This window comes from Halichoeres trimaculatus, unplaced genomic scaffold, assembly GCF_033239565.1.
Source record: "Halichoeres trimaculatus isolate MK-OKI-2021-1 unplaced genomic scaffold, fHalTri1.1 fHalTri1_scaffold_8, whole genome shotgun sequence".
Lineage (NCBI taxonomy): Eukaryota > Metazoa > Chordata > Actinopteri > Labriformes > Labridae > Halichoeres > Halichoeres trimaculatus.
The window spans coordinates 1,651,871-1,677,824 of NW_027437186.1; the positions used below are offsets into that span (position 1 = coordinate 1,651,871).

Consider the following 25,954-nt stretch of genomic DNA (forward strand, 5'->3'; position numbering starts at 1 on the left):
GTCCCACCACAGTGGGTTACTCAGGCACGCTTTGACAAACTTGTGCTAAATTCTGTATGTGAAGCCAACCAGCCATTTTCTGTGGTTGGGATGCCATCCTTCAAATCCATGAGTTTGCACATTCTTATTTTTTAAATGTTGGTCTATTTGACGTTCGAGCTTTGATTAAAAAAAATAAGTAAATCAGAAGTTTATCACCAGTTATTCAATACTTGGGTTTTTTTTTCCACTGTATACTTACTTAATCTTTCTCAAGTATTTGAAGGGCCATGTTTTACTTGTACTTGGGTCATATTATCCTGAAATACCAGTTCTCTTACTTGAGTACAAGTTTTGACTACTTTACCCAGCTCTGTTGCTGATGCAGTAAAAAGAGCAAAGCAACAATACAAGCTCACGTCATTCAAACTGAAAAAAAACAACATCAAAAAAACACTCACCGCATCTTCTCCAAATTTCTTTGTGAGTTCTTCATAGTCACCCTCTGTGAAGGGCTGGATGGACTGTTGCTGCACACTCATCGTGAACAGAGGCTAATATACACACAAAAACACATGGTTTAATCAAACTACCACATTACTGCGCCATGCTGTGTCAGCTATGTTCTGTTGTATTACTTTAATACGCTCTGTGAAGACTGACTGCTACTGAAACATTTATGTGCATACTGAAATCTGAGCCGTGCATGAAAACCACACTTCTATGACACCAATGAGTAGAATCATGAGAGCAGTATGAGCTCCTGTCAGAGGAAACCACAGTATCATTATTGAAATATATATGAGGCAGTGATTGTAAATATTATTAAAATAAATAGATATTTACAATCACTGCCTCTGAAGGGTTAGAAGCTGCTGCAAACATTTTAATAACTTTATGCCAAGGCTACAGTGGAACGAAAGAGTTTACCTCGTATCCTCCCAGCTTTACAGTCACTGTGACGTCAATAGGGTGGTTGACCACTCCAACCACTGATCTGACCAGTGAAATGAACAGAAGGGGAAACCAGATGATGCAGATCAAGAAAAAGATAATGAGTCCACCCATGCCATATTTCACTATCTTCTTCTTCTTTTGCCCTTTGGGTTGAGGGTATTTCTGAGGAGAAGAATCACAATGTTAGCAATACGTCTGATAATCATTTCAGTTACATTCTTAATCAGACACCATAAACTGTAAAAACTAACTACTAACTAAACCTACTGTCACTGATTCAGTCATGAAGTCAGGAGTAGATACTCAGTTGTGAAAAGGAAACAAAATGTCCTCTATATAGCAGCACTACACAGTGTAGCTTGCTAATAGACCCAACAAAGAAGAAAAATGCGACACAGTAAACAAAGAGAGCATTGATGGAAGACATCCAGCAATTCATTGGCATGTGGCTCTTTGTTACAAAGAACAATCAAGCTTTGTTTCAGAGAAGACTGTGAGCCACCAGGAGAAATACATAGTACCAGTGTCACACAGGAAGTGACAATTCTTTTGACCAATCAACGTTAGAACATTGAACATTAGATTGGCAGCCCAACAGAAGGGTCTTTCTGGTATGGTGTCACGTTATTAAGTTACTGACACGGCTATCAGCATTCGGCTTACATGCCACCAACTGAGAGGGGGCATGGTTGGCTGTGGAAAAGCAACTCGGATCAGACTTTACTGATCCAATCTGGCTTAAGTGTCTTGCCTGAGGAAACCTCTGCATTGGGACAACAGGACCAGGCACCAGACTCTAAACTTTCTTACGGGGAGAGTTTTATGTCTTGTAAAGGGAGTTGGTTCTGACCACTGTCACTCAATGCTGAACAGATCTTCACTCAGATTGGATTAGGATGAGATCAGACGGATTCTTGTGTGTAAGATAAGACTGGATCTTATTTGATTATTATTCATTTGATCTTGTTTGCTGTTGGGTCTTTGTGATACATAAAGATTAAATGATTCACATCACTACTTTAAGCAAACCATATATATTCTGCTGCAGTGGCGAGCGGTGACTTGTTACATTGGTCGTGCCGAAGTGTTAACTACAGCGAGTGCCCATTTTTTAGCTATTCATTTATCAATGAAAAACACGTTATATATTTTTCGTTGAGCCCCGAAGGTGTCAGGCAGCAGAATATTTTATTAAGGCAGGGGAACCCCTTTTACGCCTATATTATAGTAAGACACCTCCAGGGCTCTTTAGTTTTTTTTAACTACTATATCAACTTGATTTTAACACTCTCACACTCACACATGTCCATGTTACCAAGAACAATGTGTTGGAATTTACAGTACAAAGTATGTGCAGAGATGCACGCTCATGCTTGCCATAGCAGTGTGACGGTTGTTTAAATCACCATAACCTGTCGTAGTCCAGACTGTGCGTTCCATGGAAAAAAGGAGACTTGGCCAACAGAACAATTTGCTGACCCGTGGACAGCCAGCTAGCCATTTATGTTTTTCATAAGTGCTAGCTTGAAAGTGACGGACATAATCCTTTGCCGTTTTGGTGATGACTAATTCAGAAGTAGGCCGACCACTTAAAATTATATTCTTCTTTTCTTCAAAAGTTCTCCTGGAAAACAGCACTAAAAGCAAAGACTGATTTGAATTGATTCCACTCATTTTGACTCAGCTACTGTAGCAATAAAGTTAATCCAGTTAAGAGCATGCACATTGGCAGATAAGCTGCTTCACTGACAGCTTTTTTGCAATTCAAAATGCTTATGAACAGTAAACAGCCTCTGGCACTGATACTACTAGGTATTGCAGTGCGCATGCGCGTAACAAGCTCTAAGCTTTTCAGCTTTTCGCAAACAAAACGGGGCAGATGAGGCAGGAATTTAAGGCCAAAACAGTAGAACTAAGGTATTGTATAATAGAACACACTGACAGATTATTTCCCATAATTTTATTGAAGGGCTTGGGCATGCACTGGATTTATAGCTTATTATGACTGCTCGCCCCTGTTCTGCTGTCATGAGTGTTTTACAAAGGTAAACTGCAAAGTCAGAAACCATTCCACATGCCAAGATGATTAGGTAAAAAGTAGTGTTAGAAGCTGTCTTGTTTTAAAGTTGAGGAACATACCTTCTCTGTCTCACGGCTACATTTAATGATGAAAATGTTGGCATAAATGTCTTCTACACACATCCAGTTTGAAAGAGACAGAGTGGTGTCAGTCCAAACCCAATCCATCACTGCTCTCAGCTCCACCAGGAACGGCACCAGACGAAATCTGCACAACCAATCACAAGTGTCATCTGCACCATAATGTCAGATTCATGTGAAGGTTATTGAATCACACCAAGTGAGGAGATCAGCTTGAGCTGGTGTTCCTGCATTCTATTCAAATCCTATGTGCTGACACTTGACTTGTTCCTTAAGTACTGACGAAGACTCATCTGTTTGCATGAATGAAATATTTGCCCATTTCATTGTAGGTCTGATGTAACAATCAACAAAGTGGTTAAAATGGAAACACATTATTGATTTATGGAATATCTGCACTCTATAAACGACCCAGAGAGCAGCACTGCTTTGCATCCTTACCCTTGGAACAGAAAGAGATTGAGGTGGTTGTATTTCTTGGTGAGGAAGTTGCCGAGGATACGAGTGGGGTAGCCACAGCGGATCTGGTAGGCTGACAGGCCGAAATAAATGCATTTAACAAAGTACCAGAGCTGGGCCACAAAGTTCTGATTGAACATCCTGTAATGAGAAGAGGAGGAGACACATTGAAGCTTTGGATGAGTTTCTTGTCCAAACTCTCAGACAGTACAGAGTAAAACATTTCTGATCTCTTTATCTCAAGCCACTCTATGCTTCTTCTTTGTTTCATTCCACTCATAACACGATTATTATTTAAACAGAAAATGACCTTCAGACTCTGCTAAACAGTGTTAACTGCTAGTGCAGTAAATGGGGATTTAAGATAAACAGAAATAAAACTCATTTCAGGAAGAAGGTTCATCTACGAACTGAGTTTGAATTTTGCTTTGGTCCTACTCCTTTCTGACTTACTGAGAAATATAAGAATCAAGGATTGATGGAGTTAAAGTCTTGTTGGAATCTGCAGGTAGCTGGGAGCTGTCCTTAATAAAGGTAAATACTGGCATGAGCTTGGTTATAAAACATATACACATCTGTATAAATCTTGTGTTTGTCCTATATTAGACTATGGTGCAGGGGTTTGGGGTTCCTGTAGTCCATCTAAATTTGAAGCGACTCAGAACAGAGCTATTTGCTGTTTTCTGGGCGTTCATAAAAAGGCCCCAAAACTCGCTTTAAATGGTGATAAGGGTTGGGATGTGCAGTGAGGGATGGGTGACATGTGACTTTGGAATGGATTGGTCAATATGCCAGATTGCAGACTGACAAAACAAATATTTTACTGGGACTTGTCCAATGATATCAAAACTTTTTGAGAACTATTAACAACAGTCTGAGTGAGACTGTGGGATTTTCATGCAAATCAAAATTGAGACGGTATAACCTGATCAAAAGTGTTGAAGTGTTCACAGTTAAGAGCTTTGTGTTACTTTGAACCTAACCCGGGCACAGAGATTCGTCTGTGCTCAGCTCAGATGTGGTACCTTTCCTTTTGCTCTGGAAACAGGCCACTTCCATGCTGTACATGAGGAGGACCAAACATGTTTTTGATGTAAAGTTGAAAATGAAATGCACTTTTTAATCCATTTTCCTCTGTGCCACAATTTGAGATGCTTTACTTTTCTGTAAAATACCTGCAGACTGTCTTGACTTGTTTTCTTGGACAAAGCAAGAATAAAAAGTTTTGTTTACACACATAGGGCCTGATCTACTAAAGGTTTGCGTGTATGAAAACACATGCAAACTTGATAGCCTGTGTGCAAAGTTGATGTTCTAAATGGGCGCACCGAGGATTGCGTCTGTCAAATGAGCAAAATAGCACATGCAATCCATTTAGCGTGCTTGCCCTCATGAATATGCAGAATATATGTAGATCATCTGAATGCACAAAATTCTGTGAGGAGAAGCAAATGTAATCATTTAGTGCCCGCAGAGTGATTTGTCAAACCTGAAACAGTTAGCAGTCCGTGATTGAAAGGCAGGTGCAAACTAGCACAGTGTTACGGACAAACAGCTGTAATCATTGTGGCGAGAAGGAGGCAGATGACAATGACAGACAAGGGAAAGACAGAGTATCAACATATTTCGACTGTTAGAAATAAAAATAGTAGAGACAGCAGTTGCAGCATTTCTAGCATTAGCGGTTGCTAAATGATTATATTTGCATCTCCTTCTCCCAGAGTTTTTGTGTGTTCAGATGATCTGTATATTCTGCATATTCATGGAGGCAAACATGCTAAATGGATTGCCTGTGCTGTTTGGCTCATCTGACAGACGCAATCCTCGGTACACTTGGTTCATAAATTACCTTTGCACACAAGTTTGCATGTGTTTTTAAAACACGCAAGCCCAGAGAGTCTCAACTTGCCCAATTTGCACTGAGTGTTTTTCAACAGCTTAAGAGGATACTTAATGTTTGACTCCAGCTGCTGCCTAGTAGGGAATGTAAGGTTAACTAGTCAATTGTAAGTTTGTGAGGGCATGGCTTGGTGAAATAATAATAATAATAATAATAAATAAACTCATAATAAAATATTTAAACACCACCTTTCAGTGACAGCAGGTAGGATGAAGAACATCCAGAAGTGGATCCCGAACACAAGAATCACCTGATGGAAAATAGAGGCCGACACTGGAGTGTGATGGAGTAATCCACATATGTTAGAGCAGCAAAACACATTAAACTAACTTTCCCCAAAACATCATTTAATAGAATATCTAAGTTCAGGTAGAGGCCTTTCAAAGATGACCATTGTCATAATTAAGATGAATTCTCGATCTTAGCTTTAACAGGACCATCTCTGTGTCTCTGGCGTGATTCATATCTGTGAGCAAAGTCCTAATATACAGATGTGCTCCAGAGACAAAAAAAATGATTTGAATCAAATGAAGTGATCATGAGCTGAACCTGAAAGATGAGTTTCCCCAAGACAGCCTTGCGCAGATACAGGGCTCTGTCAATGATCATTGTGCTGAACTGGATCAGGAGCATGACTAGGAAGGCTTCAGGAACCTGGTCCTCTGACAGGGTGGAAGCAATATCAGCTGCTGCACTATGTTTCTGAGGAAAAAAGACATAACAGAGGGAGAGATTATTGAAACTAGGTGGTTGAAATCTTCACATCAGGGTTTGACTGTTACCCCCACGAACCAATCCTCGTCGGAATTTTTGTTAATATATATGGTCCTGAGATAAATCAAATGAAAACATTCATTTAACCACACTGATCTCACCCCAAAAGCCCAAAAGCCAAAGATGATGATGACAAAGTCGATGACGTCAGTCAGGAACATAAGAGCATAGACATCAGTGGCAGCTCGATACTCAGGCTGGAGGATCCCCTTAAAAAAGCACTGAACCGGCCTGTAAACACTCTGAATACTGCAGGGGAAACACAACAGGAAACATTCATCTTCTCCATCTTTCCTCTTTGTGTTCATGTAAACTGAGTTAATGCAACATTTCCATTCATAAAGACAGCAAAAAAAGTGAGGACAGATGTGTTTGGTAGGTTATGTCTTTGTTGTAACAATGCTTCTTACCAATAAATCTTATCCTGTTGTAAAACCTGTTTATGTCTCTTTTAAATGGAGACACATTTTTCAGGAACATCTCATCTCTTGAACATATGTTTCTCACAAACCTGGCTCCATTTTAAGAGGCATAAACAGACTTTACAACAGGACAAGATTTACTGGTAAGAAGTATCGTTACAACAAAGACATAATCTACCAAACACGTTTCTCTACTTTTTGGACCATGTCACATGATTTAAAGTGTATTGAATTTGTCAACAGTCCTGCCTGAATCCGTTTCAATCAGAGTCCTCTGTGCTGTAGACTCACCCAGAAACGATGAAGTGTCTTATCTTTTGTCCCACTGCCAACAATCTTTGACTGGCTGCCTCTCTGTTCCTGCTTTTGTGCTTCTTCTCCACTGGTTTTTCACTGGGGGCTTCAGCCTCAGCAGACGGACTAACTGAAACAGTCATCAAGACGTCAGCAGGTGGTTTTAAAGAAAAGTATGATCAGAAATTCCACAGTTTCATTTTTTCAGAGTTTTTTTTTCCACTGGGGCATATAACACAGATGAATTGCCATAATTTTTTTCCTTTTTATTCAAAAGTCAACACATTTCAACAACATTCGACATTCAGCATTGTCAGTGCTAAGAATTCACATAGATTTGGGTCTGAGAACTTTTGACTCAAGCCTAACCCTAAAGACAAAGAGAAGAAGGGTCAGATTCAGGGCCTAAGTGTTTCTTGAACAGATGAGTTTTCAGACATCAATTAAAGGTAGAAAAGGACTTTCCAGATGGTACACTGTAAACCCAGAGAAGTCAAGTTTACTTCAAAATGCTAGTAAACCGATTACCTTAAAAAAACTAAGCAATGAAATATAAAAACTTAAGTTAATTTAACCAGGGCCGTAACCAGGGTTTCAAAATTGGTGAGGTCCAGACCTTGACGCCCCAACCCACACCCACACCCTAACCCACGCACACAAACTTGTGTTATAAAATCAGTTTTGACCAGTAGTAGCTAAACATTCCTTTACATTAGACTGCATACAATCATACAGTGCGTGATGGAAGTTTACTTTGGGTTTTCAGCGTAACAGTAATGGACATTTGAGCAAATGAGGAAGAGAGAGATTTTCTGTTGTTAAGACTTTAGAAACCTATTCTCATTGAGACATTGAGATGAAAGGGGAAAAATCCCTTTTTATCAGTTTTTGCACAATTCACACCAAAATGTCACCTAAAATAACAGATACACTGCCAAGTGGAGGGGGGTCAAGGAGGTTGATTAGACCCTATAGATTATACTTCATTTTAGGTTCACTTTAGGATCATTTAGAAAGAAGGATTTGATTTTTTTTTTGCAACTTACATCTCTATCTATCTATCTATCTATCTATCTATCTATCTATCTATCTATCTATCTATCTATCCATCCATCCATCCATCCATCCATCCATCCATCCATCCATCCATCCATCCATCCATCCATCCATCCATCCACCCACCCACCCACCCACCCACCCACCTATCTATCTATCTATCTATCTATCTATCTATCTATCTATCTATCTATCTATCTATCTATCTATCTATCTATCTATCTATCTATCTATCTATCTATCTATCTGCATAGATATATACATACTTAACATAAAACATAAATGATAAAAATAAATGATGTAATTTTTGCTGTTGTTTTATATTGTGATATTAAACAGTGACTAGTCCCAATTATGGATAATCAGCCTTGATTTAATTTTCCTTTAGTTCATGAAAAAATGTTTTGGCATGAATGTGGCAGCAACAACACTAAGAACTCAATAATTAGTATTTTAAATCCAAATTAATGAAAAGTGTTGATTTTAATGGAATGACAATAAGGGGTTAAAATTAACAGTCAGAATGGAATTAGAAACTGGATCTATTCAAGATCTAAGTCAAAGTCATAACTACTTTATTTTTAAATCAATAAATCTACAATAGAACACAAGACTTTTATAAATAATGGCTTCATCTATGAATTCATAAATCTCACTAGAAATGCCTCTTTCTCACTAGAGGTATCTTAAACACTTTTAATTTGTGTCATAAATGAGAGGACGAGGATGTCAGCATGTCACCTGTCTGTCTTATCTGTCACAGCCTCCTTTGCATCATAAAGGAGAGGCTGTTTGCCAGCCAGCAGCAAACTGTGTGATAATTAACTTATAAATTGTTCAGTGTTTTAATGCACTTAGTCGCGATCCTTGGCGCTCTGCAGTCTGTGTCTGTGTGTGCGCACCACATCGGATGGAAAGCTTAATCAGCGCCTTTTTTTATTTAAAGCATACTGTCAGACTTCGGAAAAAGGAGTTGACATTTGCTTTTCATTTTCTCTGTGTGTCTGTTTAACAAGTAAAGTTATGATTGATAAGTCTTTCAGTGAAAGCTACTTACTCGACCCTTCGCTCTGTCTGTATGCGTTTATTTGTGTGCGTGTGTGCGCGGGGCTGCAGCATCCCTGCCAGGAGAAATAGATTGGATCAAACCACTGCGAGGATCGTGCAGGGAGGAGTGTGTGTGTGATCTTTCAATAGTTAAACTCGTCAATCATTGTGTTTTAAGTAGCATGACTTGTATTACCCCATTGAAAAAAAAACAAACATTACTATTAGAAAATTAATTACAACTGGATTTTTAGGGGGGACAACTTTATGGAAGGGGGGGACATGACCCCTGCGTCCCCCCAGGGATTTGCGCCTATGTTTACAGCGGGCTGCTTGTGCGTAGAATAATAAAGAATCTGTCACTCACCTCACGGTGTCGTTCTCTGTTTCCTGTCAAGCGCGTTCAAAGTCACTGCGATTACAGGCTTCTTCAGGTAACTTCCTGCATGCCGCGATTTCTAAATAAAAGCTGCCCTGTGTTTATATGTTTGATGCGCCGATTGGGACTCTGTTTATTTCTTTTTCTCGGAAATTATTACCAAGGTCCGGACCTCGGTGACCTCATAGCTGGTTACGGCCATGAATTTAACCCAACATCTTAAGTAGTTACAATTATTATGGAAAATCATTGTACTGACTTGTCTTTAATCAAATAAACCTGATGCCTACTTGTAACAAATTCAAATATTAAGTAATGTTTAAAAATATTAAGGGCTGGGCAACAATTAAAATTTTTAATCGTAATTAATCGCATGATTTCCCTGATTAATTATAATTAATCGCATTGTGAAAGTGCCGTAACATCTGTCATGCTAACACTAAATCAGTACTTGTTATACAGTAATAGTTAAATCACATATTTAGTGCAAATCAAATTTAAAAAATGTAAATACAAAATTAAAGCTTATAGCCACTGTCAGGGCATTGAAGTGATACTCCGGGTTGGAACAAGTTGGGTCCTATCACAAGATTTAGGGCAGAAATTACCCCTACAGCAGTGTTTTTGTGCAGCAGAAGCCCAGGGCGCACACACCAAACACCCGGGGCCATATTTTACTTGACCAAAAACACAAATAAACGAACTCCTACCGAAAAACTCTGATATCGGTCTGCATTCACGCTTTATTTAGAGAATTTTCAGCGCGTTGCTTTCACACAAAAACACCGCTAAATAAGGCTCTAGTTCTCATCGTGTCTCTTTGTCCTGGCAGACTACCTGCGTTTGTTTATGTCTGGCACGCCGTGCGCGCGGACTGATACACTAAGCGGCGAGCGCCTTTAAAAGGCAACTCCGTTTTTTTGACACCTGGACCTTATTTATAGGTGTGTGCATGCTCATATACACACTCAGACAAACATCGTGCAGCTCAGAGTCCTTCAGAAGTGATTTAGATCCAGCTGGTTTTAGCCGCACTTAGCGGGGGCCACGGCAAGGGAGCTTCAGCGCGGGACATAATCTCTGCAAAATCGCTCATTTGGGCTATATTTTTTCATTCATCGCTATCCATTGTTATCACAAACACACTCCTCTTCTGTTGCCATAGGCGAACACTGTCCACAAGCGCACCACCAGTTCGCATTGAGTCGTGGATGTGCTCCTGTTTGTTGTTCTCGAGACAGCTCTTCGTCTCTCTCCCTCTGCATCCTTCTTTCATGGAGCTCCTCGTCTGTGTACTCAGGCTCAAACAACCGTCAAACTCGAAGTCGTAGTGTGAAGACGGTAGACGAGCTGACTTTATGATAACACTGGCAATGGATGAAAAAATATAGCCGAAATGCCCCTCTTCTCCATCCTTGTTTTGGTTACTCATCGTGTTTTTCCGCCAATTTCACTTCCAGTCAGCGAAAGACATTTACAAAATAAAAGCATGTGAGCAACATGCACTAACGTGCGATAAAATATTTAAAGGCGTTAATAGATTGACGAGTTAACGCGAAATTAACGCGTTAACTTGCCCAGCACTAAAAATATTGCATATCACTGTAAAACACAACAAGTTGACCTTACTCAAAAAGAAAAATGGAAACTCGCCTCCAAAAGATTAAGTTATGCTGACTAAAAATATAACAAATAAATGCAACTAGATTAAATAGTTTTTTTTTTTTTTTTTTTACATTTTTTTAAAGTTAATGCAACTTAGGTCATGCTTTGTGATATCTCAGTTTTCTTGTTCTGCACTCAAAAAAGTTTTTGCTCAGCTGGGCCTCATAAGACATGGAATTCCCTCCTCATCCATGGTTACAAAACACCGTCACAACAAAATCTAAATTTCATAACTTTTGTAACCATTATTGAGGAGAGTAACCACTAACATTACTCAGAGTTGTTTGGAAGTTTGCCATAGTTATGAAGTAAGCCATGAGCCTGGGCATAATTTTTCTTTCATTTGCCTGTTATAGAATTTAGACATTTGGAGTTTTCAGTATTGTTTACAAAGACTAACTGTGATATGTTTCTGTGGTGAAAGTTTAAATTCTGTTGTAAAACAGAAGTTATACTGATGTATGCTAACTTCTAGCATATCGATGTAATTTCCCACATTAGCATTAAGCTAGTGCCATTTTGTTTATGTTGTTTTTTGGTCCATTAGGAGATGTATAACACGTTGAATGTATTGAATAGGAATCTGATGTGAGAGAGTAATGGACTTTTCTTTGTGTGTTCAGATCTTCAGTAAAACTTGTAGAAGAAAATCCTGAATCAGAGTTTTCTAGGAAAACTGTTATCATCTGCTAAGCTAAGATAGCTGGGTTAGACTGGTTGACGTACAGTCCAGCAGCTCCAGCATAATGTAAATAATGGACCAGGAAATGGTTAAGCATTAAGGCTAATGATATGGATGGATTGAAACATTTCTCATCAAGAGAGGAAGGCTCTAAAATATGAGAATATCTGCATACTAATGGATTTAGACTGAGTACACAGAAACACTTTCTTCAGAAGTAAGCCAAATTGGATGTCCAAATATATGTCTTTTCAGAAATGACCTTAAAATAGTTGAGGGCATCAAAGCATAATGAATTCTTGTTGTGAACCAAGCTTTGCACAGCCAATAGCAGCTTCATAGGACAGCTTGTTGCAAAAAGTTGGGACACAGGCACATTTGCTGTTGTGTTGACTGACTCCAAAGGGGTGTTGCCTTTTCTCTTTGTGTAACATGAGGAATTGTGCAAACTTGATTTTTGTTTCTCAGAACAGCACTGTGCATGGCTTTGTGTTCATGTCCTGCTTTGAGGAATGATTGAAGAGGTTGGTTTAGCTGAAAAGTTGATTTACTCCAGCCAACGGTTGTACTAGCAAGTTAGCACTGCAACAATTAGCATAACAGACCGTGAGGTGACTCCCAATGCAGGGAAACTCTATTCTTGTTTGACTCAGGTTTTGTTGCACAGAAACCCTCCCCTCACCCATGAGTTCCGCCTTTAGGTGCTCATGAATGTAGCAAGAACTCAGGGCTCTCAAGTGTCACGCATTCAGCGTAACAGTCATTCTTTGGAGTCTTTTGTCACGCACTCCCGCCACACATTGTATTTCTCACGCTGAAAAAAATATCCACAGAAAGACTTCACACTTGACTCAGACTCATGGACAGTCATTATGATCTCTCTTTTCATGGCGTATAAACATTAGGAAAACTATGAAATGTTTGGTCAGCTATGGCGCATCATAGAAATGATGCATGTCTGGCGGTCCCGCACATTTGTACATCTGATGCCGCCACAATCCACTCTTTGGACTATAGGCTGAATATCTTCCATTTAAAGTGTGGCTGTTACTGTTGTTGTCTGACAGTAATGTCGCTTAACAGTGCTGCCGATGTACGTGTGAATATCTGACCTAAATACCCTCTGAAACGCTCGGCGTCTTTTGGGGTAGCGCCCTGTGTGCTGGTGAGAGTAAAGATGCAGACAGAAAACTCCATCTCCAAGCTGCTGTTTTTAGTCACTCACTGAAACCTGAGGTATCCTGCATCATGTATTGTTTATACTGGGGTGAAGACAGTTTCATTTTTAACGTTCGCCTTTTTTCTGTAAAAGTTGTGAGAGGATGTCCGGGACACATCTATCACAATCACCTCTAATATTAGAGGTGATTTCTTGATCATAAATTAAAAAAAGACAAAGCTACTGAAAATTCCAAGTTGGAAAAAAAGCACATTTATAGCAACTGGCCCTTGATTATGGTCTCAGTGGGTTTTTTTTATGACCTTTTGAAAACAAATTAAGAGCTGTGAAAATTGTGAGAGGATGTCCAGGACACACAAGAGGTGATTTGATGTAGATAAATAAAAAAATGACAAAGGTGTTGAAATTATAACCTGGAAAAGGCGCATTTTCATCGACTGGCCCCTGATTATGGTCTCCGAGATTTTTTTAATTACCTTTTATGAACTAACTCAAAACAGTTAAAGTTTTGAGAGGAGAAAGCTACTGAAATTTTAACCTGAAAAAATGTCTCTAAAAAAATAAAAGCCACTGACATTCACGATCCCACAATTCAAGCAAATATTGGGGTTTTGTTTTAAATGCAACACAAGACAGCCACAAACCTTTGCTTCTCTGTGTTTTGGGCTTCTGAGTTTTCTTGCGCAGGCGAGTTTGACTTCTTTGCTTTAGGTCCTCTCCCAAAAGCTCACGGCCTTCATCCATTTTAGTCTCAGCTTCAGGAGGTTGAAGAGGAGCATCAAGAGAATCAGTACTTGGTTCAACATAATCCACAGCTCCCTGTTTAAAAAAAAAAAAAAAAATCAATAACAAAACAACGAACATTTAAAAAATGAGTCTGTGACAGACAAAGTTAAAACTTAAAAAGTTGTACAAACCTGTCCAACTCCATCCCTTCCTCCCCTTCCTCCTCTTGCTCCTCCTTCTACTCCTCTTCCTCCTCCTCCTTTTCCCTCTGTCAGGCTTTTATTTGTTTGTCTGCTGTTCTCTTCCTGATTACAGCTTTCTGCCTGTGAAGTTTTCTCTTCTAGAGGGCCCTCATGGTCCCATAGGCCGTAACGCTGTTACACACACACACACACACACACACACACACACACACACACACGCGGGGAAAAAACAAAACAATCAAATTATGTGTAAAACAAAAATACATGAGGCTGAACTTTTTCTGACTCGAGTAAAACTGAGTTAAAGCCTTCCATGAGCATCAATGATGTCCAGAAATATTCAGGCCCACAACATCAAGTGAGGGTCCCACATTGTCCTGTTGTTTACTGGATTAAAGGTCCCACATTATGCAAAATTCACTTTAGACTGGTTTTGTAACAGTGATATGCGTCCCCAGCCTGTCAACAAACAGAGATGGGGTCCGTTACTCAAAAAAGTAAAGAGTTACCCGTTACTCGTTACTATTGAAAAAAGTAGTGCCTTACACTACTTGATTACTCCATGGAAATAGTAACGAAGTTACACTACTTTATCCCCCTGATACATCTTTATATGCTTCTAGAGATTCGCAGTTGTGTTCCACGCAGTATTCAGCCTCTTATTTCCTGGGCATAACTTGCATTTTACGGTCACGCTCTTCTCCTCCTGCTCTACAAAATCCTAATAATGTGCATATGAACTGTCACAGTAAAATTGGTTGCCTAATATAAATCTGTGCCCCACTGACAACACTGCACTCTCTCCTACTGTAAATTCACCTTTTAAAGGATAATTTTGGTCTATACAGCTTTTGCATTGTTTATAGAATGAAGTAGAACAAAAAACTCACCCAGAAGGCTTTCCTGATCCAAGCAGTGCTTCGGGAGATATTTAGATCCAAAATCGTGCAGCGGACGTCCAAATAATAAGATCCATCGGGGCATAGACAGCGCCGCTTCTAAAACTGCATTAATCGTCCAAAAACTTGTGTTTTTCACCAATATTCCATCATGGTCCACTCCAAGTTGGTGCTCTGTTGCAGTAGTGTCACTCCAGACAGCGCTGTTTAGCTGTAATGACCTCTGAACTCACGAAGACTGTTTACGTTTGCTCCTCAAAGAAAGTCAGCTCTCCAGAAAGTACTGCGCATGCGCAGTACTCCTTTCTTTGAGGAGCAAATGTAAACAAAGTCTTCGTCAGTTCAGAGGTCATTACAGCCAAACAGCGCTGTCTGGAGTGACACTACCGCAACAGAGCACTAACTTGGAGTGGACCATGATAGAATATTGGTGAAAAACACGAGTTTTTGGACGATTAATGCAGTTTTAGGAGCGGCGCTGTCTATGCCCCCGATGGATCTCATTATACGGACGTCCGTTGCACGATTTTGAATCTAAATATCTCCCGAAGCACTGCTTGGATCAGGACAGCCTTGGGTGAGTATTTTGTTCTACTTCATGCTATAAACAATGTAAAAGCTGTATAAACCGAAATTATCCTTTAAAAGGGGCATTTACAGAAGGAGGGAGTGCAGTGTAGTCAGTGGGGCACAGATTTATATAAGGCAACCAATTTTACTGTGACAGTTCCATCAGCCCTGACCCGGAAGAGACAGCGAGTAGTTGCTCGTATGGCCACCGTTCAATCTACTGGTGGTAATAAAAAGAACTCCGCTTAAATAGTAATATTTTGGTTGCTCTATTTGCAGTCATTGTAAAAGTAATGATCGTGGCGTTTCATTTGTAACTCTAGTTTAACTACTAATCTAGGAGGCGTAATGCCGTTACACTACTGGTTCCTATCAAAAGTAATTTAACTACTTGTAACATTCGTTACTTGTAGTTATATACCCAACTCTGTCTACAAACACCCCTGAAATGAGAAAATTCTATTGTCTCCTTCTCTTGCTTGCTCCAGACAAAGCTTGCTATTAGGACAAGTGTGCTCAAACACGCGGACTTGAGATCTGCCCTGCATGACGTCATGATCCTAAAAAAGTAACTCCTCTAGGCCCGCCCCTTGTACTGCCCCTTCTGTGCAGTGTGTTTTTCACCTTGGCTGATCGGCTGCTTTCATAAAATAAACATGGCGAAGGTACGAGCACAGAAGTCTTTTTCTTTTAACTTCATCATCTAAGGTTTTGAAGAGTACAAAGCAGGATTTGCCAAGAACCTGAGCCTAAAGCATGGATCTGGAGCAACTGTCTGTGACCCAGCTACATACGTGGGAGCTGTACGTTCCACTGATTTATGTTGCTTTACTATATGCAATACCTAGAGCGATAGCCTGATGAATGTGGTTTTAGCATGTCAGCTAACGTAAGTTACGGTTTGTACTTAGTTGCCTTACACTACATTAACGCACATGAGTAAATAATATCATTTAAGGATAATTTCGGTTTATACAGCTTTTGCATTGTTTATAGAATGAAGTAGAACAAAAAACTCACCCAGAAGGCTTTCCTGATCCAAGCAGTGCTTCGGGAGATATTTAGATCCAAAATCGTGCAACGGACGTCCAAATAATAAGATCCATCGGGGCATAGACAGCGCCGCTCCTAAAACTCCATTAATCGTCCAAAAACTTGTGTTTTTCATCAATATTCCATCATGGTCTGCTCCAGGTAAGTCCTCTGTTGCAGTCTGTGTCACTCCAAACAGCGCTGTTTGGCTGTAATGACCCTTTCTACGCATGCGCAGTACTTTCTGGAGAGCTGATTCCTTTCTGTGAGGGGCAAATGTAAACAAAGTCTTCGTCAGTTCAGAGGTCATTACAGCCACATAGCGCTGTCTGAAGTGACAAAGACTGCAACAGAGGACTTAGCTGGAGCAGACCATGATGGAATATTGATGGAAAACACAAGTTTTTGGACGATTAATGCAGTTTTAGGAGCGGCGCTGTCTATGCCCCCGATGGATCTCATTATACGGACGTCCGTTGCACGATTTTGAATCTAAATATCTCCCGAAGCACTGCTTGGATCAGGACAGCCTTGGGTGAGTATTTTGTTCTACTTCATGCTATAAACAATGTAAAAGCTGTATGAACCGAAATTATCCTTTAAAAGGGGCATTTACAGAAGGAGGGAGTGCAGTGTTGTCAGTGGGGCACAGATTTATATAAGGCAACCAATTTTACTGTGACAGTTCATATGCACATTATTTGGATTTTGTACAGTAGAATGAGAAGAGCGTGACCGTAAAATTCAAGTTATGCCCAGGAGATAAAAGGCTGAATACTGCATGGAACACAACCGCGAATCTCTAGAAGCATATAAAGATGTATCAGGGGGATAAAGTAGTGTAACAAGTAGTGTAACTTCGTTACTATTTCCATGGAGTAATCAAGTAGTGTAAGGCACTACTTTTTTCAATAGTAACTAGTAACGGGTAACTCTTTACTTTTTTGAGTAACGGACCCCAACTCTGAGTGCTGGTAACTCAGAGTCCAGTCTGCAGCTGTTAAAGTCCCCCAGAATAAACAGTGGAGCGCGGGGATACTTAGCTAACATAGCATTAGCATCCTCGGCTATTAGCTCCACTGCTATGTTGATGTTAGCACTGGGGGCCACATAGACGCAGCTGACCACGACAGTAGGGAACTCTCGGGGGAGGTAAAAGGGATGGAGGGACACAGTCAGCATCTCTAAGTGGTTCGGAAAATGAATAAATTTTGTTTTTGTATTGTACTTATATTTTTATGTCATCACGAATGAAAGAAAGACAAACAAACAAACAAACATGACACATGGCTGACCAATCAGAGGTGAGAACCTTAGTCCGGGTAAATGCAGTGAAAATGCAACGCTCAGGTTGAATTTTAAAGATCTTCACATTAAGGATGTAACGGTTATCAGTAAAATGGTAATCATAACCGTTTCCTTTTTAAATCACCGAAATACCGTGTTTGATGACCTTACTTCGTCAGTAACTCACGGTGATGCTTGTTATTGACCAAAAAAGAAGGAACTATACGTCTGCTCTGTTCCCTGTCTGTTCCCCTCTGTTGTACTGTCCAAAGTTGGAAAAGCAGTCAGCCATGAAGTGACTAGCACACACATGCACAGTTTTACTGAGTGTAGCTGGCAAATTTCCTCGATAAATGAACTCAAGCCACTTAGTCTTGTCTTCTTCCGAGATGGGAAGCTTGTGCATGGAACTATGTGGCTGTTTACAGCCAAAAACAAAGCAGTGATGGCTTTTCAATTTTGGCTTTCTCCTCCTGGGGAGGGGAGTGGGCAGGGACAGAGTTCGGGGTATCTGCTGCGGTGGATCAATCGGGTCAGACTTGCTCCTGATTGGTCAAGAAATGAATGGCTGACGTCTGCAAATCCCGGAAATTCCAAACAGCTCGTTTTAGGTCAGGGTTTTACATTCACAAGCGCTACTAAATACAGGTTTTGTCATTAAATATTCCATTTTGTGAGCTGGGAGGAAAGCCAAAGACCCACAAATTTCACTAAAAGACTTAATAAAGTGATTTTTGCATTATATGGGAACTTTAAAAAGGGACCAACAAAAACTCTTAAGAGGAGGATTTACGCAAGTAAACCCCCAGCCCAAAAATGGACTTTTACAGCACTTAAAAGCAAATTTACAGCCTGGTTCAACAAATGGCCTGGGTCTGAAATGTTGATTTCACCATCGGCACACACTGTGAGAGGGGTGACTTTTTTTCTAATATTTCCTTTTTAATTATATCCACATTTATCGATTTTCCCATATTTGCATAAATGAGGGCGTGGTTGACTTGACTGACAAGTGTTACTTGAGCTTGTTAGCCAGCCAACCCTGTGGCTTGGGATCGCTTTCAATTGCCGATCAAGTCTCATTTGCAGGCAATGCTAATGGAAACCTATGATAGAAAAGCATACTGGCATGTGTTCGGATTTAAATGTAGAATAATTAATTTTTCACAGTTGTTAAAATGTGAAGTGCAAAGCTACCGAGTGAGATAATTAAAAGTCCACCACATGATCATTAATCTGGCATTGTGAACGTCGATTTGTCTAACAAAAAATAATCTATCAACGAGGAAAACAGTCCGACTGATCGATCTGTATATTTTAAATTCCTGAACAGTATCATGCCAAAATTCAATAACTTTTATTATGGGAGAGGCTCTTAAAAACAGACTAAACAGTATGTACAGATAGTGTGTGCTGTGTTCTTCGGTTATTATCTGTGCCTGGAGGTATATCATTAGTTTCGTTCGACAGATAGACAGAGAGCAATATAGATGACTGCAGTGAACTCCAAGTGGGATACATTGTTAAAGCAGGACATCTTACTACAATGAAGAGGACAATATCTATTCTCTGAGTACAGCTTAACCCTCAGATGTGCAAAATATGAAAGCCAGTGCCCAGCCTTTTTTCATTATCTTTTAATTTTCCTTGGGGCATGGAAAGAATGTGTTTTCATTGTTGTTGTTTTTTTTTTTTTCATTTGATCTTTTCAAAAAGTTATCGACATGTCTACGCCAGTAAAGTACAAGTGCCTGAGTATTAAGCATAAAAGGGTATGAACTGAATGTATAAATGTTTTGGTAAATCCATGAATAATTATGTCTTTCTATTATGCTATTCAAAACATTTTAACATATATTCACACTTTTTTTTTAACTTTGTGCAGTAAATATTTAATCAAAATAAAATTCCATGCCCTAAGAAGAATGACATGATATAGACAGGCTAATATGCAGTTCCACCATAGAAACCATTTTATTTTGAGGAAAATTACTTCAAATTGCTGCCCCCTGCAGTGACTATTGTGCACCAGAAGCAAGGTGCAACTACATTACAAGATTCTGGTCCAACACTGCATGTTAGAATCTCATCTCTCAACTCTTGTGTGGTTACAGTAGAATTTACAACACCATTTTGATTGCAGGAGATATCTTGAAATAAAATGAAGTCATTGTGAAACATCCAAAATACAAAATCCCAGCTGTAATTGTCAATAGACATGTGATCAAGGTAAGCTAGCCTGTATTTTGATGCACTTGTCAATTTCCCGCTAAGTGATCCAGACAGGCTGAACCAGTGGGTGTTCAACATGAGAGGAGACAACTGGACTCCCAACGAGGCCTCTCGCTTGTGCAGTGTACACTTTGAAAGTTGTCACTTCAGCACTGACTCCAGGGTACAGAGACCTTATTGGTGTAAACTGATTAAGTGATACCCAAAACTAAATTCTAACTTATATACACTGTATCAAAACTATTAGGCATGAATGAAGATGAGCATGTTTTATAGTGTAATTGTCACTGTACAAATACTTATCAAACCAGTCATTTGTGGGGAGTTCTTTTGTCATAGAGAGGTAATGGAAGGGTAATTGCTTTCATACATAAAATCTCTGACAGTTATTTTAGAAATATATATATTTTTTCAGATGATAGTGATGAATGAAGCATGATCCATTGTTGGAACTAAGCCTCTAAGAGACTTAAATGCTCTGTTAGTAGTTGCAGCATTTTCAGTGTAGATGATATTTGTGACTGCAAAACTTTGAGTATCGTTGAGATTTTTGAACTTAATTTCTTTGATTTTACCTGTGACCTACCCTGTGTGTCTTTGTTTAACCTCCGGTGCCTCCTTTGAGCTCCTGCCCTGCCGCCCTTCATCCACACTGCCTAGCTCTTTCTGTTACATCCTCTGTGGATCTGGATCTCTGGACTTTGGATCAACATACATTTTGTGCAATAAAACCCTTAAACTGCTCTCTTTGATCCAATTGAAAGTGTTTAAGAAGGTAGTATTAGTATTTCCTCTTTGCTTGTTAAACTAATCATACTTTTTGGGTAAACTTGTGGGGGTTCAAGACTCGATACTGACTGTTAGTAGATGTATTGCCTTAATGGATAATTAATTAAAATTCTGTTGTAATCAGGGATATTATCTAACTAAAGACTTTTTCAATACCCAATGGGCCTCCTTCATTTTTCTTAAAATCATCTCATGTATTGCTGTCATTGTGTGAGAAATGTATAGCTAGTGTTGTAATGTGACTGTAAGAAGTGTAGTTTGGACTCAAGCCCAGCACAAAAAAAGACCAGAAATGTCTTTGGATGAAAGAAACTTAAACAATTAAAATTTCAAAACAAGGCAACATTACAGTAAGGGAAACAGAAAAGTTTGTCAGGAAGGCAGCAGGATCAAAAACAGGAATCAGTCCAAAACAGCAATAAGTCCCCAAAAGGCCATGGCTGAGGACAGGCAGAGGATCAGTACAGGAAACCAAAACAGAATTAAATGCTGGAAAGTACTCTGGGAATGCTGAGTACAGTCTGGTTTAAAAACAGGTCTGACGGCAGATGAGCTGCAACTGGGTGCTCAGGTGCTCTGTGTTACCTGATGTACAGGCGAGCATGTCCAAAACGGTGGAAGAGAGGTAAGTGGAAAAAATTCTGCGCCCAAGTGGCAGAACTGTGAAAGTGTCCACACAAACAAATCAGGTTGATAGAACTGCCTACAGTTGGATCCAATAGCTGATTGTTACTAAATTCCCATTATCACAGCCAGACAATGCCTGTGAGTGGGTGAAAGGACATTATTATCGAAGCTTAAAAGCTATGTGCAGCTGGCAGGTATCTTATTCTTGATCTGAGACAGTTTATCCAGCACCTGAACCACTGTTTTACTTGTGCTGTACGTGCACATATTTTTTCAATGCATTATTCCTTTTGAATCTTGACTTTAATCAGAATGTTGTACAAAAAAAAGCCCTACCTTTAAACCAAACTTACTATTTGGGGGCAATAGTCATTACTTATCCTATATAAAAAAGCACTTTACTCCAAACAATAATATAATGCTTTTTTGTTAATGTTCCGTTACAGCAAAGCTTTGTGTTAATTAAGCTCTTTCAATGAGTGAATGAGTTGAAAGTTCATGCTTTTGAGGGTATCTGAAGCCCAAAACTTGCTGTCAGTAGAAAACACAAAGTGATTCAAACACAACAATAATTTATTCAGTGCAAACATATTTATAAACTGACATTTCGTTTAAAACATATTTTAAACGAAAATAGTTTTGGAAAGATGAAAAAGCACAGGAAAAAAAAGTGTTATGGCTACGGATTCTTTTAAAAATTAACCTGAAACTCAACATTTGAAATGACAGTGATGGACTATCAAATAAAAAGATCCCAAAGACCAGCTCCAAAGGCAGAGACAGTTCACTGCATTTGCAGGTGGTCTTTAAGACACTATGCTAATGTATCTAAAAAAATATCATTTACCTAGGTGTGAAATAATTCCATCCCTCAAAAATAGTCCAGGACTGTCATGTCTAATGTGAGGGGGCTCAATAAGCACACCACTGTTTATACATTTTCTGCTCTTTTCCATCTTTGCTGAAATTTTAACTTTCCACTTGCATCTCTGGGTGATGCCAGATAAAATTCTATTCATGTCCAGATGCTGGACACGGAGCTGCTGGAGGTCATCTTTCATCCCAGGTTGCTGCAGCTGCCACAGGTGGTTCAAAATCCACAGGGATAGCTTTGGAGGACAGGCAGCCATGGCTTGTTCCTTAGGTGTATAAGGGAAAGTAAAAATATATATATCAAGAAAGAGATTTTTTTAACTGTCATAGTAAGTAATTACCATACTTTTTGCTATTTAAGTACCATGGTTTTACACAGTCTTTGGACTCATTTGTTGCAAAACCACAACTGCATTATATTAAGTGCATTACAGTTTGAGGCTTTTCCTTATTTGGTCTCATAACTTTCATCTTATTATATATTATGCTCCTCCAATAAACTTTAAAAAAGAGCAAGCACAAGCACCACATAATTACAAATACTTCTCTTACAAAACCTGTATCTTAAACTTAATGTAATTATCATCCAGTGGTACTCAAATCAAACATATATCAATGTGATTATGAAATTTTGAATTTCTTTCATATTAACCATTTGATAAGTAATCATACTTTAAAATAGTAATGAAGTAATTTTCCAAGCTAGGAGCATAGTCAGGATAAGTATATGGTCAGGATAACATCTAATAACTGTCATCATTTTTTAACTATAGTTGTACATTAGGAAATAACTTGCAGGTTTAAATATTAAAATTGTATATTGACATACATGATGACAGTTTCTTACAACTTTTCCTAAAGTTTTGGGTCAACTTACCTCAAAAAGTGCGATCCAAGGGTGCGAAGGTCAGCTAAAGGAGCGCGTCTTCATCACCCAATAACAATTCAGCCCACCCGCACTCCGCCCAGACTCCGCCTCTGAACTGGAGGCTTCAAAACTATGTCTCAGAACAGCGCCTTGGCGTCAGCGATGCTTTGTCCATGTTTTTTACAGTCTATGGGAACAACCCACTCTACGCTTCCCCGCTGAAGTCAGAAGATGCTCAGCTTCCGACTGTGTTGAATTGCTAACACGGTGCGGGGATGAATGAGGAGGAGGCTGAGCCAGTTACCTGTGATAGATAGCTGATTTTGAACAAAAGATGAAGGAATTCTAACGCATGTTTTGTCAATGAAATGTACACACAGCAGAACATATCACCACTTTTTGGGGGACATTTTAGGGGATGCTGAGCTTCTCTTGCAGTCTTAGGGCAATCGCCACTGTGTAAAGTGGCAATACATAGGCAGTAACGTGCGGTAAGGTTCATGCTCAGGGAGGCAGGCAGCCGGCTAAAGTTGAAATTTCTATATGTGTGTTATATATACGGTGCACTGCTCACGTTTGCTAATACAAACTGTTACTGGCCAGCCCTGCCCCTTTAACGCGTTGACAGTCTGTGCTTTGTGTGTGTGTGTGCGCGCGTGTGACATAGTAGAAGGAGAGACGGTCTGAGTGCATGCATGGTATGTGTGGGGCGGGAGTACATTATTTGGTCTTTGTTTCCTCAATAAATGTGCGGTTGTGCACAAGGTGCACCTTTTTTGTCCTCCTCTTTAGTCTTTTCCCTCACTTTGGCCCGGACTCCAAGACACCGGTTACCAGCAACGAGCCAAGTAAATAAATGTTAATCAGCTTTCCCATCTACGGTTCGGAGACAGACTGAAGTCCCGGAGTTAACGAGACGAAATGCCAATTAAAACCCGAAACATACGTTCACCTGCATTTCTACAGGATTTACATCACAGGAGCAAGAGCAAAATACGAACAAAAATAACCCGTTTCTCAACAACACAAGAACCCAGGCCTGGCACCTCCGGAATACTCTATTAAACATCTGCACTAACAAACTATCGTGAGACCTCAAAGAGGGTGCATTATTACAACCTGCGGAGGCAGAGAAGCACTGTGCCTCATCGATGCCCACGTTAATCAGCGTGAGACCAAACGTTGTGATTTCAAGTAAACGGTCTCTCACTCTCTCTCTCGGAGTCTCTGCCTCAAATGCACATTACAAGCATGAATGCAGCGCGAAATGCTGTCCGACCCCTCTGTTAGCCTCCCTCTTATTGACAAATCAGCAATTTCCTTATTTTATTTTTTAATTATGACAAATTATATACGAACAATTGAAAAAAAATATATGAATATATATATATATATATATATATATATATATATATATATATATATATATATATATATATATATATATATATATATATATATATATAAATATATATATATATTTTTTTTCTTGTTAGCCTAGGGGAGGCACTGACTCCCCTGCCCGCACACCACTGTACATAGGTTACATCTGTCTGCGAAAAAGCTGGCAAAACTCTACCCTGGTTTGGACCCTACTTGCATTAGGTGTAATTGAGACCCAGCTTGCCTTAGTCATATGTTTTGTTTTTTCCCCAGACTGACTCTGTTTTTGGAGGGTGTTTTTAATACCTTTCCATATATGTGCAACATGGTTAAAAGCCCTAACCCGTTACCTGCACTGTTTGGTGTAGTCCTGCAACAGCTTATCAGATCAGGATCAGGCTATAGCATTTTCCAATTTACTTGCCAGATGTCTGATACTTCTAGGTTGGAAGGAAGCTACTCCACCATCTCATAGGCGCTGGGCAGAGGAAGCAATGTTTTATCTTAAACTTGAACAGCTCAAATACACTGTCTGGGACTCCAAACAGAACTATTACCAATCCTGTCTTTTTTTGAAAGAGAGTAGACTCTCTTTTGTTATTTTGAGAAAGTAGACTCTAAATGTTCTCAAAAAAATAAAATGTCAGCTTTCACTGGAACAACCCTACAATATTCTATGGGCCTCTATACATGTGTGTCAGTGTCTATTTGTCTCAACCCCTTCTTCTGCCTGTATGTTGATGTTTTGGTTGTAATGGGTTGTTTCTGGGAGGAGAATAAGCATAGTTACATCCGAGAACTTGATCCTGAGCAGATGCATTAGTTTTGGTTGAATAGAATGAGAAGACGTACAATGCTTATATATATACTGCTCAAAACAATAAAGGGAACACTACACAACACAGTGTAACTCCAAGTCAATCACACTTCTGTAAAATTAAACTGTCCACTTCGGAAGCAACACTAATTGACAATCAATTTCTCATGTTGTGCTAATGGAATAGACAACAGGTGGAAATTATAGGCAATTAGCAAGACACCCCCAATAAAGGAGTGGTTCTGCAGGTGGTGACCACAGACCACTTCTCAGTTCCTGAGCTTTCTGGCTGATGTTTGGGTCACTTCTGAATGCTGGGGATGCTTTCACCTACTTACAACCCACACAAGTGACTCAGGTAGAACAGCTCATCCAGGATGGCACATCAATGGGAGCTGTGGCAAGAGGGTTTGCTGTGTCTGTCAGCGTAGTATCCAGAGCATGGAGGCGCTACCAGGAGACATGCCAGTACATCAGGAGACATAGAGGAGGCTGTAGGAGGGCAACAACCCAGCAGCAGGACCACTACCTCTTCCTTTTTGCAAAGAGAAACAGGAGTAGCACTGCCAGAGCCCTGCAAAATGACCTCCAGCAATATATATATATATTGCACTGATAATCTCATTTTAAAGTGTGGATTATGATCAGGCATATATCTAGACTTTTTCAAGATCACAGAGAAACCCTTCACAGT

General features: G+C 39.6%; 1 protein-coding gene across 1 annotated transcript in view; it reads right to left on the reverse strand.

Annotated features, from left to right (window-relative positions):
- piezo1 (piezo type mechanosensitive ion channel component 1 (Er blood group)) overlaps positions 1-25,954 on the reverse strand; it is a 189,374-nt gene that overhangs the window by 12,006 nt on the left and 151,414 nt on the right. Inside the window, exons 39-48 of the mRNA XM_074675606.1 lie at positions 13,872-14,054; positions 13,599-13,773; positions 6,943-7,075; positions 6,331-6,478; positions 6,005-6,157; positions 5,644-5,705; positions 3,538-3,696; positions 3,076-3,223; positions 910-1,098; positions 441-533 (exon numbers count right to left, since the gene is read on the reverse strand). Of these exons, the coding sequence (XP_074531707.1) occupies positions 441-533; positions 910-1,098; positions 3,076-3,223; positions 3,538-3,696; positions 5,644-5,705; positions 6,005-6,157; positions 6,331-6,478; positions 6,943-7,075; positions 13,599-13,773; positions 13,872-14,054 (1,443 nt within the window). The remainder of the gene's footprint in view (positions 1-440; positions 534-909; positions 1,099-3,075; positions 3,224-3,537; positions 3,697-5,643; positions 5,706-6,004; positions 6,158-6,330; positions 6,479-6,942; positions 7,076-13,598; positions 13,774-13,871; positions 14,055-25,954) is intronic.